A 14,733-nucleotide genomic window follows, 5' to 3' on the forward strand; every position below is an offset into this window, starting at 1 on the left:
TACCAAAGACTTGGGACAGCTTAAGTATTTCTTAGGAGTTGAAGTCTTGAGGAGTAAAAAAGAAATTTTCCTGTTTCAAAGGAAGTATGTCATTGACTTACTTGCAAAAATTGGGAAGATGGGAGCTAAACCATGTAGCACACCAATGATTCCTAATATATGTCTTATAAAAGATGACGAAGACTCTTATAATGATCCAGAGAGGTACAGGAAGTTGGTTTGAAAACTGAACTACCTTATAGTGATGACTCGGCTAGATATTGCTTTTGCAGTAAACATTGTAAGCCAGTTCATGTCTGCACCTACGGTGAAACTTTGGGCCACTCTAGAAAAAATTCTATGTTATCTAAAAGGGACTTCTGGACTCGGTATACTCTACAGAGATCATGGGCATACTGCATTTGAGTATTTTTCTGATGTTGACTGGGCAAGATCCATAAATGATAGAAAGTCGACTACATACTACTGTATATTTATTGGAGGAAATCTAGTATTTTGGAAAAATAAGAAGCAAAATGTGATATCCAGATCCAATGCTGAGTTAGAATAGGGTCATGGCTCAATCCACTAGTGAGATTATGTGGATAAATCATCTACTAAAGGAAGTTGGTATGAATGTTGTGTCACCCGCGAAACTTTGGTGTGATAATCATGCTGCTCTTCACATTGCTTCCAATCCAGTATACCATGAATGGACTAAGCATATTGAAGTTTATTGTCATTTCATTCGTGAAAAGATTCAAGAAAATTTAATTTCCACCGGTTATGTGAAGACAGGAGAGCAACTAGGTGATCTACTCACCAAAGTTTTAAATGGGCCTCGAATAGAATATTTTTCTAACAAGTTGGGCATGATAAATATCTATGATCCAACATGAGGGGGAGTGTTAGAGTGTAAACATAATCTGTACATAATTATAGGGGATTACGTAATCATAGGTTAATTGAGTGATAGAGGATTATTAGGGGTTGCCCTAACAAGGTCTTGTAATCTGTATATATACTCACTTACTTTAATGGAAAAATATACTAAAATTACCCAATTATTCCTTATCTTATTACAGTACGTAAATGGGATGTACACTACCACAAACTCTGCGTATAACTCTCGCCTATATTTCTCATCTCCCAACACCAGGGGGAGGTTGATGGTGCCTAATACTGCCACGGTCTTGTCTCCTAATCCTACTAAGGGATAGAAAACTCTAGTAAGGCTATTTTTATCTAAGCATAACTTGTTGAAAATATGTAAGATGAGAAGATTAATAGAATTACCTATATCCATATGCACCCGCCTTACCTCATACCGGTTCAATAAGATCCTAACGACCAGGGGGTCATTTTGAAAGAATCCTACCTCCTTATCGACAAGATCGAATCTTACCTCTTGCTTGGCCCATGGTTCTTGATGAATAGATAGGACATCTCTTGCCTCGTGCTTATTTTTTCCATTGCCCTTATTAGGTCCTCTTGTAATAACATGTACCATTTTGACCATTTGGAGAGATCAAAGAAGAAAGAGATCCTTTTTTTCCTCTTTTTTTTCAAAAGGGAAAGGAACAAGAGATCGGCTCCAATCCAATGAACAGATAGAGTTCAATGGATTTTATGGCAATAGAACTAAATGATGTTGCAGAAATTAAACTGATGATATGGCTGGAATGAAACTATGCGTTTGACCAGAACCTGCGAGGGAGAAAATATGATGTGGTGGTGGATGCCTACGACAGCCACTCTAATACTCAAGTTAGTATCTCGACGAATAGAGCAAGTGTAATGAATTGCTTAATCCTTTAGTGTTGGAGAATAGTATACATTTATCTCTATGATTCTTCTCCTTTTATACTGTAAGAGATATGGATAAATTTGACATTTTTATGATAATCCGACAGTAATGTAGTCGTATGTTTGATAGGAGACATCGCCAGCTATTAGATGGAAATCCCGCGATCACAGGCTTAATGGAGATATGTCGGGCTGTGTTTGATAACGATAACTTCGTGTCGAGACTCGACTTGTTTGAGAGAAAGGTGAGTCTTTTGGTGATAACTCGGGTGCTAAGGTGTAACGACCCGAAAACCGGACCGCTACCGGCGCTAGGATTTAGATCGACTTAAGGTCGCCGAAACCTATAGCAAGCCTACTGTACATCTTGTGTACCTGATAAAATCTCATACATGATCACACAAGACAACATAAACATAACATTTCATGAAACCAAGCTCAACCTGTACATGCATCATACCGAAAACATAAAACCTATACTAGAGCCCTCATCAAATGCTCTAGTATGGTTAACATCATATGCCTCAAGTTTGGTACAAACATAACTCATAATTAAAAACTTTTACATAATGATCATGTTAATAGGGATTACAAAGGTAAAGAAAACTAGGGTCAAGCACAATTCTAATCTATTATACAATACATGTCCACAACTATACTATTACATAAACTATACCAGCTACTATGCCGACTTCCCGAGCTATCTTGGACCCTACAAACCTGGGGTTAGGGGAAAGGTATAAGCTACAAGAGCCTAGTGAGCAGAACATAAAAACAGTTTAATAAATATATGCTCGCATGAAATGCATCACAACACAAACAATACACATCAAGATGGACTTGTCACCAGTAACCCTCTACATATTCCAATGTGCCCGGCCCTCGACGGAGCTCCTCAGGACTTTCGCTTAAACATAACATAACATATCCATAATGCCAGGGGCGTAAAATGGGCCTCACCTGGACTTCCATATCATATCATATCATATCATCTCGAGGGCTAGTGGGTCATCCAATATCCATCCACATCAACAGTAAATTATGCAATGCATCATATTCGTGAATTCTAATGTAAAACAACCTAATACATCAACATGGCATTCGTGATGCATGAACATGCTTAAAAAGTTTGATTACTTTGAAATAATAAGTTAGTTCAGTTCTACTCACCTCTGGCTGATGCTCGCCTAACACTGACGCAACTATCTTACTGTAGGCCTCTTCGGTCTCCCAGGTCCGATCCTACACAGATAGACTCAAATGAGGGATCAAACATAACTATTACATGACTCTAAACAACTCCCCAAAAACCCCTAAAACATAACAAAACATGCACATAAAACAAACAAAGGAAGGTTGGGCAGGGGACTTTCGGCGGTAGGTTCGGTGGCTGAAGGTCCCTCACAGATCCAAAAGTAATGGACTTTTGGGGGCAGGTTCGGCAGCCTAAGCCCTTCACAGATCCAAAAGTCAAGGACTTTCAGGGGCAGGTTCGGCGGCCGAAACCCCATCACAGATCCAAAAGTCATGCTTTCGGGGGTAGATTAGGTGACCAAAAGGCTGCCTCCACAAGCAGGTTCGGCGGCCGAACCTGGGTTCTCCAGCAAGGCAGAACCCAATTCTGCCCTATGTACTCAGCCTCCAAAACTTCTCAAATCCTCACACCCAACTCCTCAAAAGCATGCATACTCACTCATCAAGCATAAGGGGCATAAAAACTAGCATAAACCCCAACAAACAACAACAAAAAAACACATAAGAGCAAACATTCATTAATAACCCAACTCAAACCCTGAAACTTTAGATCTAACCATTCATGCATTATTAACCCTTAACCCTTTGTTAAAACTTTATTAAAACATAAGAAAAACAAAGATCTAGGCTTACCTCTTGGAGATCTAAGGGTAGCAGCAACCCAAACTTGGAGATGAGAGAAAAACTATCTCCGGAGGTCTCCAAGGTTTAAAAACTTAGATTTAACTCAAATCTTCAAAAACAAAAGGAAACTCGTAAATTTCCTAAGAGATTTGAGGGAAAAACAACAAAATTATAAAAGGGAGGGCATGGACCTACCTCTGCCCGAAAATGGAGAGAAAAACTCTCTCATTTTCGGCTGAAGGCCTCTTATAGGTGGCTAGATAAACCACCTTCGGGGGCCGAAAGAGGAGGTCCCACGGTGGCACCACCTTCGGCGACCGAACTTGGGAGTCCTCTTCAAAACTCTTTTCTTTTCTTTTTAACTCAAAACCTTAAAACTTTCAAAATTCATTTTATAAAAACTTTATTTTACCCTTCCTAAGGAGATTCCTGCCTCGAGATTCCGAATTCCGACGGAGATTCCTTCGGAAGATTGGAAATCCGATGCCGGAGTCTAGTCGGGTATTACATTCTTCCCCCCTTAAGAATATTTGTTCCCGAATGTTCAACAAAGCAAACATAAACATTAAGAACACACATGAAAATATAAGATACTTTAAAAGAGATAAGGGTATTGCTAGAGCATAGACTCCCGGGTCTCCCAGGTGCACTCTTCCATATTGTGGTGATTCCAAAGGACTTTCACCATCGCGATTTCCTTGTTCCTCAACCTTCTGATTTGCATGTATATGATCCGCACTGGTTGCTCAACATAGGTGAGATCTCCTAGGATCTCCACATCAGGTTCATTAAGAACCTTACTCGGATCTGACACGAACTTTTGTAACATAGAAACATGGAAAACCGGATGGATCCTCTCCATAGAAGCGGGCAAATCTAACTTGTAAGATACATTCCCGATCTTTTGCAAAATTTCGAAGGGTCCGATATACCTTGGAGCTAGTTTAGCTTTCTTCCCAAAACGAATCACCCCTTTCATAGGAGACACCTTAAGCAACACCATATCCCCCACCTGGAACACAACATGCTTTCTGCGGATGTCTGTATAGCTCTTTTGCCTACTCACCGCTGTTCTGATCCTCTCTCTAATGATAGACACTACCCTGCTGGTGATCTCTACTAGCTCTGACCCTGCCAAGGCCCTTTCTCCTACTTCTTCCCAGCAGACGGGTGACTTGCACTTTCTCCCATATAGAGCTTCATAAGGAGCCATCCCAATGCTAGCATGGTAACTGTTATTGTAGGCAAACTCCACCAATGGTAGATGTTGCCTTCAAGAACCGCCAAAGTCTAGCACACACATTCTTAACATATCTTCTATCGTTTGGATAGTCCTCTCTGACTGTACGTCAGTTTGTGGGTGGAAGGCAGTGCTAAAGTCTAGCCTTGTGCCCATAGCATTTTGCAGACTCCACCAAAACCTGGAGGTAAACTAGGGTCCCCTATTTGACACTATTGATACTGGAGCCCCATACAGCCTGACAATCTCTTCCACGTATACCTGTGCTAATTTATCCATAGAGTAACTACTCCTGACAGGAATGAAGTGAGCAGATTTGGTCAATCTATCCACTATTACCCATATAGAGTCTAGTCTGTTGGACGTTGCTGGTAATCCCACCACGAAATCCATCGCCATATTTTCCCATTTCCACTCTAGAATCGGTAATGGGTTGAGCATCCCAACTGGCTTCTAATATTCCAGCTTCACCCTCTGACATGTTTCACAAGCAGACACAAACTACGCCACTTCCCTCTTCATAGCTGGCCACCAATAAACTCTCTTCAGATCCTAATACATTTTGGTGGCCACAGGGTGAACACTGTAACTAGCATTATGAGCCTCTCTCATAATCTCTCCCTTCAGACTTATGTCGTCTGGTACACATAATCTGTTTCCATAACAGAGGATCCCTTTGTTGTTGAATCTAAATTCACCATTCTTGCCAGTCTGAACAGCTCTTGCTATTTTCACCAACTCTGGGTCCTCGTACTGTTTTTGTGCCACTTGCTCCAGAAACACGGGTGTCACTCTCATCTGAGCCACTAGTGCACTTGTACCTGACAACTCTAGCTGTAAACCTTCATTAATGAGCCTGTAAAATTCCCTCAACACCGGTCTTTTCTCTACTGTAATATGGGATAAACTGCCAAGTGATTTCCAACTAAGAGCATTTGCTACTACATTTGCCTTACCCGGATGATACTGGATTTTGCAATCATAATCACTAAGCAATTCTACCCATCTTCTCTGCCTCAAGTTCAACTCTTTCTGACTCAAGATGTATTGCAAACTCTTATGATCTGTAAAGATCTCACATTTTACCCAATACAGGTAATGCCTCCACATCTTGAGTGCAAAAATCACAGCTGTCATCTATAGATCGTGTGTAGGATAATTCAACTCGTGCTTCTTCAACTGTCTAGAAACATAAGCAATTACCCTCTCGTTCTGCATCAACACACAACCTAGTCCCACTCGGAATTCATCACAAAATATTGTGAAATCCTCTTTACTCATAGGCAGAGCTAACACCGGTGTTGACGTCAGTCTCCTCTTTAGCTCTTCACACTATTCTGTCCAAACAAACCTCTGATTCTTTTTGGTCAATCTGGTCATAGGAGCAGCAATTTTTGAGAAATCCTGGACAAACCTAAAAGCTTTTAATCTCTGTCACTGTAGTGGGTTTGGACCAGTTAGCTACAGCTTCTACTTTCTTAGGGTCCACCTCGATTCCCTTTTCTGACACTACATGCCCCAAGAAAGAGATACTCCTCAACCAGAACTCACATTTAGAGAACTTGGCATACAAACAGTGTTCCCTCAGGGTCTGCAACAATCCTCAGATGATGAGCATGCTCCTCTGCATTTCTGGAATACACCAAGATATCGTCAATGAAAACAATAACAAAGTGATAGAGCATATTTTAGTCCACTTTATCATTATGTTATTGATGTTTATTTACATCTTTTCTGTCTAATTTTGTGGTTTTGATCTTATTTTGCAGATATTAGGTGTAAAGAGACAATCTGGTGAAAATGCTCTTAAAACTGCCAAAAAGTGCCAAATAAGGAAAGTTTTCAAATAAGGAAAGTTTTCAAATAAGGAAAGTTTTCAGAAAAGGAAAGTTTTCAAATAAGAAAAGTGCAGAAGCAAAAGCAAATAAGGAAAGCGCAGTCAGAAGATTATTTGAAATTCAAATTACAGATCTTTCTTTCCTTGTTTAAAGATGTGCAGACACTTCAGCAGTTAGATTTTTCTATTTAGACAGCAAGATTTCAAGAAGACGCACTTGTCTCTCTTGCATTCAGTATTCAAGATTTGAAATTCAAACGAAGGCTCCACTAAAAAAGGAAAGATTGGACAGCATATCTTTCCCTCTGCACAAACCCATCCATGCGCCTCCTTCCTTCTGAAGACCTTGCAACGCGATTCTTTCCTTTTCAGATACAACTTGGGCAGCAAGCAGCCTCTTGGGCAGCAAGTAAGGACCTAGGGCAACACTTTCAACTATAAAAAGACCTCCCCATGCTTTTTCTACTCTCCCTTAGACACACCTACGGGATTGCAAATGGTACCATCTCTTCTTCTTCCTTTCTTTATTTTTTTGGTTTTGTTTTAGCCATGAGTGGCTAAAACCTTTTATTTCTACTTGAAGATTAGGTGATACTTTGGTTGTTTTATGGATTGGGAGACTTGATCATATATTGTTCAACTTTTGGTTATTCAATATTTGTGCAATTTCATGCTTGATTCCATTATTGCTTTGTTATTTTGATCAATGTGGCCAGTTGATTCTTGATTGCAAGGTAATATATTGTTAGTTTGAATAATTTTGAGTCCGTAATTGCTTGGATTGTTCAAACATAAGAACACTTGGTGTAAGAACCAAGGAAATTGTATGATCTAGCAACATCTCATACATTTGGGTAGCTAGGATTGGATCTCTCTATTTCTTAATGCAATTGACAGTTGTTTGTTACCTGAGGCCCAAGGACGTTCCTTGGCAACTTATTGATTAGTGATTAATTAGAGGACGTTCCCTAATTGGTTTAATCTTAAGGAGAGACATGGTGGTGAGAAGCGTCTTCCATCCCCATAACTAATCTATTGAAACAACCAAAGAAACATAGTGTTAATGATCAATCCTAACAATTGAAGTGAATATGATTCTTCAACTAAAGCTTTCTCGTTATTGATTTCTTTTATTTTTATTATTTGTCTTATTTTATTGCTTTCAGTTTTAGATTAATTGCATCAATCTTAACCCCCTCCCCATTTTACTTTCAGTTTATTTGCTTTCAGTTTATCTCGTTTCAGTTTACTTCTCTTTCAGTTTATTTTTGTTTCAGTTAATTCTCTTGGTCTTAATAAGAAAGATAGGTAAGTTTTCAATTCTCTGTGGATTCGATCCTTTACCACTATCTACAGTAGTAATATTGTTAATAACCGGAAAGGTTATTTTTTACCGGCTTCGACAACCGCGAGTCACAAAGTAATTCAGAAACTGGCTAAAAACTCTATTCATGAGATCCATGAATGCTGCAAGGGCATTGGTTAGCCCGAACGGTATCACTAGGAATTCATAATGCCCATATCTAATCCTGAAAGCTGTCTTGGGTACGTCTTCCTCTCTGACTCTCAACTTGTGATACCCGGATCTTAAATCTATTTTCGAAAAACAACCGACTCCTGCTAGCTGGTCAAATAGATCATCGATCCTGGGTAACGGATACTTGTTCTTGGTAATGACTTTGTTCAACTGCCTGTGATCAATACAAAGTCTTAGGGATCCATCCTTCTTTTTCACGTACAAGACTGGAGCGCCCCATGGCGAGGTACTAGGTCGGATGAAACCCTTGTCTACCAAATCTTGCAACTGCTCCTTCAACTCCTTTAACTCTGCAGGTGCCATCCTGTAGAGAGGAATAGAGATGGGTCTGGTTCCTGGCATTACTTCAATTTCAAACTCTATCTCTCTAGCAGGTGGTAAACCTGGTAGCTCATCTGGGAAAACATCAAAAAACTCTCTGACTATGGGCACTGAAGCTAGTTCCCTAATCTGACCATTAACCTCTCTGACATGTGCAAGAAACCCATGACAACTCCTCCTAAGCAACCTATGAGCCTGCAGGGCAGATATCAAACTTATGTGGCATGAGTAGCAAGAAATCAATCTCGAGGAGCCACGTACCCCAAACCTCGATAAAAGATATTCCCTTTGAATCTAAAAAAATAAAGACCAGCGGGAGGATCTCTAATGCTACATAACAACAGTCAAAAGTGAGCCATGAGCTGTCATCACGAGATAGGTCCATGGGGCAAGGATCAAGTGAGTAGGAGATATAGTCCAAATAAGGAAAATCCAAACACCTTAGCACTCGGGTTATCACCGAAAGACTCACCCTTCCCTCAAGAAGGCAAGTCTCGATCAAAAGCTATCGTTATCAAACATAGCCCTGCATATCTCCATTATGCTTGTGATTATGGGATTTTCATCTAATAGCTGGCAATATCCCTTGTCAAACAAACAGCCATATTATTACTGGATTATCATAAGAATATCATATTCATCTCTATCTCTTACGGTATAAAGGAACCACAGAGACAAAAGCACACTATTATTAAACACTTCGGAATGGCTGTCGCGGATACACACCACCACCTTATGTTGTTCTGCTATTATTAAACACTTCAGAATAGCTGTCGTCAATAACCACCACCACCTCATGTTATTCTCCCTTGCAGGTTCTGGGCAATCACAGCATAAGTTTCTCCCTTGCAGGTTCTGGCCAATCACAGCATAAGTTCCATTCAATCTAATCTCTGCAGCATCTTGCAACATCTTTTAGTGTGATTCAAATTTACTTTGGAGTTGAGTTTTAGTAAGTTTGAATTAATTCATTAGTAAATGATACGAAAGTAATTTAATTCATAAATAATGGAATGAAAGTAATTGTATTGTTCTATTTAAAAAAGGGACTTCGGCCGTTGGCGCATGGCATCTTCAAAGATAATCACAACTATTCTCAAAATGAAAACAACATTACCGCAGTAGTCAACTATCCTAGAAGGCCAATCGTCCACCTTACACTTCTCACTATAACTTAGAGATGTCAGTTGCAAGCAGGATAATAGTTCTTCCTCATCAGAAATCAAAGATTGAAATTGCAATGGATCAGTTTAAAGAGCTCAATAAATTAGCAACTTCCATAAGTGGGCACTGGAGAACTAACTCGTGCGGTATGCAGCATCAACAACACCTTTTCTATTAGCATTTACATTAAAATCAATATTCATAGCTAATTGCAGTACATGCAAGTTTTTTTTGGGATGTATCTTCAAGGCCAAGCACTCATCAAGCTCAGAAGTTGCAATCATATAAAGTGTATCAATTTTCTTCTCTGCGGTACTCTCATCAATTTGAACTTTGCTCACAATTCAACTGTGAAATTATTCTTTCTTCAACATTATTGGAAAATCTCACCCTTGGTCGCTGCTCACACTACAAGAAAAAAAAATGAATATTATTAAGTTACAAAATCACAATTCACCTCAGATTTTAGCGAATGTTTCAAAAGATAGAATTTGCAAATTCTCAATGTATGCATATTATAGGAGGAGAATGATTTAAATGCTTGGAATGATAATGAAAACATACTAGTAGTCTGCAGTGAACAGTAAGATCATAATTCATTTGGCTAAGGCGGCTTTTTGCTAGTTCTTCCGCTTCAGATGCTTCCTTGCAAGCCCTTTTCACCTGATCAAATAAAATTATTAGCTTAGAATTCTATGTTTATGTAGGAAAAATGTTATGAATGTATGAACAACAGTACACCTTGTGTTTTAATTCTCTGCAAAGTGTGGCAAAACGATAACCATTATGCCATAAGATGAAGCAAATGCATAAATTTACTAATAAGAAGCAACTAAGATCATACAAGTTTGTTGTAGATGTTGCCAGAAACAAGTCAAAGCATCTCGAGTTTAAGTACTATATACCTCATTGATGCAAATAGCATGATTATCATTAGAACCAAATGCAGCTTTCTCAAGCATATTCCTCAAATGAGATAGTTCCTTTATCAAATCTAGGGTCACTTCTTCAGCATCCTGCATCTGATTTTTGGAGAACTCAAATGCCCTCTCTGCATGGAGGCGAAAGGAAGCACATTTTAAACACATGCAGGGTCCTTTGCATCCCCTTGGAACTCTTTTAAGAATGCCCTTCCTGGAATCATGGGCATGAATGCCCAAAGGATCAGAGACTTCAACCTTAGATGAATTTTGAGAAAAGCAGCCTGTGTCAGCTGGCTTTGCACTATTAGTAATTTTCACTGCTGATTTTCTGCAGCCCTCTTCAGCATCAGCAGATATTTCATGTGAAACGGAGTTTCCATCATCTGCAGAGAAAGATGTAGGACAAACAAAAGAAGAACAAAGGGGCGTAGTGACTGAACTGCTTCCAGAAACTAGTCTCACAATGGTAGGGACGTCATTTGACTGTCCATCTTGATGATCTGATATCATGTCCACGACTTCCGATTCTTGTTCTTCTCGTGAGCCATTTGACATAGGAGAGTCACTATTCTGCTTAGAGCATATCAGATTCAAATGATTACTACCAGATACATGATTGGCAGTTGGCAAGGTAGCCATTTCCAGAGTGCATGAATCAGTATCATGCTCCATACCATAACTCCTGTGATTTAAATTCTTTGCAGGAGTTTCGTAAAGTTCAGGTATTGGTAATTGTGAGGATTGGCTTTCTTCTAAGCTCTTCTCAAGTTTTGGGCAACATCCATTTCCATAATCACCTAAAAGTATTATTTTGAAGTTAAGCTTAATGAAATTGAAGCCCAAAGCTAACATATTTGTCTTCAGATAGTAGAATAGAAAAGAGACAAAATTACCATAATTATTTTTGGCAATATCCGTCAGATATGGAAGCAATCTTCTGTAGCCAAAGGAGTCTCTAATCTTAAATAGCTTCAGTCGTGAGCTTGGACTTAAACCCTTTTTCATAAGGAAGCAACTTAGGTTAGCAAACATGACAAGCAACAAAGATTTTCCAACAATAAAAATACATTGCCAAGATCCTTTAATTTACTAAAAGAAATTTGATTTCAAGTTAATGCATGTTAATTTAGCAAACCCTTGGATACAGAAAAAGTCCTTGGCGAGGTTATTGCATCTTAAAACATGGAACCAAAAGAATATTCATATAAATCACTTCATGATAAATTTCCCAAAATATATAGAAAAAAAGGTGGTCATCATGTAGCAAAGTACCACTTCTGCAATGAATTGAGCTATTCGTATTCCAAGTAGACATTATCTTACCAATTTGCTTTTAGAAATGGAATCCATTCTTTTGCTACCAGAACAGGAGCTGATTCTGCAAGAACTTTCATTCAGTGGCTGCATGAGAACTTCACCATTATCCTGTGAGACAAAATCTATTCGGTTATTCACACCCTGATGAGCCACAGGTTTACCAACGATTTCAGCATTTGGTAGTGTCTCCTGAATGGATTCTCCATTTGTATCGTCAACTTTATCCAGAACATCATTGTCGTTGCCATCCTTCTTTGCAGTGCAGCTGTTGTCTTCTGCATTAGACACATTAGAGCTTGTATTGTTCGGCTCAGGAGACTTACAAGCATGACTCATATCACATGCTTTTGCTTCCAAACTCTCAGTCTGGATTGTATCGGAACAGGGTTGCCGAGATGAATGACCTTCACATAATTGATGCTTCTCTGAAATCAAACATAAACCATTCGTTATATCATTAGTATCATCTTGATCACAGCGAGGAGACTTTCTCACGGTTCCTCTAATCTCTCGACTATCCTGGGGTTTTGTATCATTGGCATGTCCATTTAGATGATGATTGTCCACCCCTGGATAGCAGTCAGGGTTCGAGCCTTCTAAATTCTTATCTTTCCGAGAAACAAATATCTTAATTTTCTCATTCACTTCATCAGCAAGTGGTTTTGAACAACATTTATTAACCAATGAGTTGGGAGAATAAGCCCTCATGCAAGGATTCTTTTGTGAACCAAATAGCATTGACGAATTAGGAAGCTTTTCTATAGATATTAAATTAGAGTCAGTACCATTAGATAAGCCATCTGCGAAAATCGGCACACTCCGTGACAAAGGATCACCAGCTTGAATCTTCATGGAAGGACTATCTGTCTTCAATTCATCCATCGATTTACCGTTTCTGAGAGCACCTGTGGATATGAATCATAGCAAAGTTTCTAGTATAGTTAACTTTCTAATTTTCTTTATCATTTAATTGGGGGCAATAGACAATAACAAAGGGGAGCAGAAAACTTACACGAATTATCTTGGACCATATCCATCAAGTAAGGTAGCAATCTTCTATAGCTGAATGAGCCTGGAGCTCTGAAAACTTTAACTCTAGACCATGGGTTAAGGACCTATTTCAGAAATTCAGACCCAGCATACATCGGTAGACAGTACACGATAATGATCAGCAAATGCCAACATACTCTACAGCATACATGGAAAAGTTGAATTAAAATAAATTCATGATTACGTACTGATATGGGCCCTGAATTATTGCCATTTCTCTTGTCCATGCTGTTTTGAAAACCCTCTCTGTTCTGAAGATTTTCAGTTGAAAGGTTCCAGGAAACTTTATCCCTATAAAGGATCTCAGCATCTGGGGGTGTTGCCTGCATACATTCTTCATTCATCTCGCCTACCTCATTTGAAATCTCAACATCTTCAGAACTCTTGACATTCCCTTGAGACACAGTCGAATTCGCACTGGTATGCTCTTTGTTAGTACTTCCCACACTTGATTTCACGATGTCTTTGTCTTCTCCCTGTTTTACGTTATCAAAATAGTTCCAACCAACATCTTCTTTGTCAATGGAGGAATCGCATTTCATGCCTTCCAAATTCCTGGAAGCAGAAGAAAACCCTTCTTTTTCCAATCCTCCACTCCGTTTCTCAGACCCCTCTTCCTCCTTATCATCAAAGCATAACCCGCAATTATTAGCCATTGAAGCCAAAGAGAAAATTCGTCTCGTTCGAAGATCTTTGACCATCATGCCGGGCAAATCATCTGCATCCGCAGAACTTTGCAACAACTTTCTTTCTGATTTTCGTCTGGGTTTCTTGTTGTGGGATTGGAATTGAGTCTTCGACAAGAATCTAACCGTGCTTGACTGGAGATTGGCGCGGTGTTTGCTGCGGCGAAATGAGTCGGAGCGGGCTAGACCAGAGCGATTGCAGTGAAAATAGATATGGGCTTTGCTGCGGGTGAAGATCCCCACGAAAGGATCGTAGGCAGAGGATGACCTCTTCCGTTTGTTGGAGATGAGCTCTGGAGTTTTTTCCATGCTTGTGCGTGCGTGCATATTTGCGCGTGAAAGAGAAAAACGAGTTGAGTCACAGCGAATTGGTGGATTTTGGAGCAAGGGAAATTTGGCGGGATAAGTGGGAAACGATGGCGGGAAAGTAGCAGCAATAGCTAGCACTTCTTGGCGGGAACTGGGACAGGTTGGACTCGGCGGCCCTAAAATAAGTAGATCCAATGTATAAATTGGCTATTGGGAGAAAGCTTTTATATATATATTAATATATATCAAAGAGCAGGCTAGTTAGCTCTTGAAAGCGAGTTCTTCCATCTATTATATATAAAATTTTAATTTAAATAAAATTCTTCTTATATATAAACAATTAATTTAAATTTAAAATAGTTTACAATTTATTAGTTTATTAATAATATGTGATGTCACGATAATTGTCTAAAATCCAAAGGAAGCCATGAGTTATCACTTTAAAATGAAACAACGTGACAGGGGTCTTATAAGCCGAAACATGGTTTTATACATGGAAAGAAAGATTCGTATACCGTAGTATCTTGTTTTTTTATCAAAACTTGCTCTTTTCTAAATAGGTCGAGTTTTCACATGAAATTATCATTAGCGGATGCAATGCCGATAGATCCTCATTACACCTATAATCACGAATCCCTTATCAAATTAGCTAGGACTAACCGGATTTCTATAAAATACTATAATTA

The 14,733-nt window shown here is 39.2% G+C and overlaps 2 protein-coding genes across 2 annotated transcripts; one reads left to right on the plus strand and one right to left on the minus strand.

Moving 5' to 3' along the window:
* Window positions 1-244: 244 nt before the first annotated feature.
* LOC122723723 (uncharacterized mitochondrial protein AtMg00810-like) lies at window positions 245-550 on the plus strand. The gene has a single exon (XM_043956895.1). It carries the CDS (start codon window positions 245-247, stop codon window positions 548-550), a length of 306 nt encoding a protein of 101 aa, XP_043812830.1.
* Window positions 551-9,810: 9,260 nt separating this feature from the next.
* Window positions 9,811-14,227, minus strand: LOC110608877. The gene is made up of 7 exons (XM_043955410.1): window positions 13,241-14,227; window positions 13,015-13,117; window positions 12,009-12,907; window positions 11,579-11,681; window positions 10,668-11,482; window positions 10,327-10,425; window positions 9,811-10,170 (listed from the first exon to the last, which is right to left on the minus strand). Exons 1-7 carry the CDS (start codon window positions 14,063-14,065, stop codon window positions 10,084-10,086), a joined length of 2,931 nt encoding a protein of 976 aa, XP_043811345.1. The 5' UTR covers window positions 14,066-14,227; the 3' UTR covers window positions 9,811-10,083.
* Between the last annotated feature and the right edge of the window lie 506 nt (window positions 14,228-14,733).

Source organism: Manihot esculenta, chromosome 1 (genome assembly GCF_001659605.2).
Source record: "Manihot esculenta cultivar AM560-2 chromosome 1, M.esculenta_v8, whole genome shotgun sequence".
In the NCBI taxonomy this organism is placed as follows: Eukaryota; Viridiplantae; Streptophyta; class Magnoliopsida; order Malpighiales; family Euphorbiaceae; genus Manihot; species Manihot esculenta.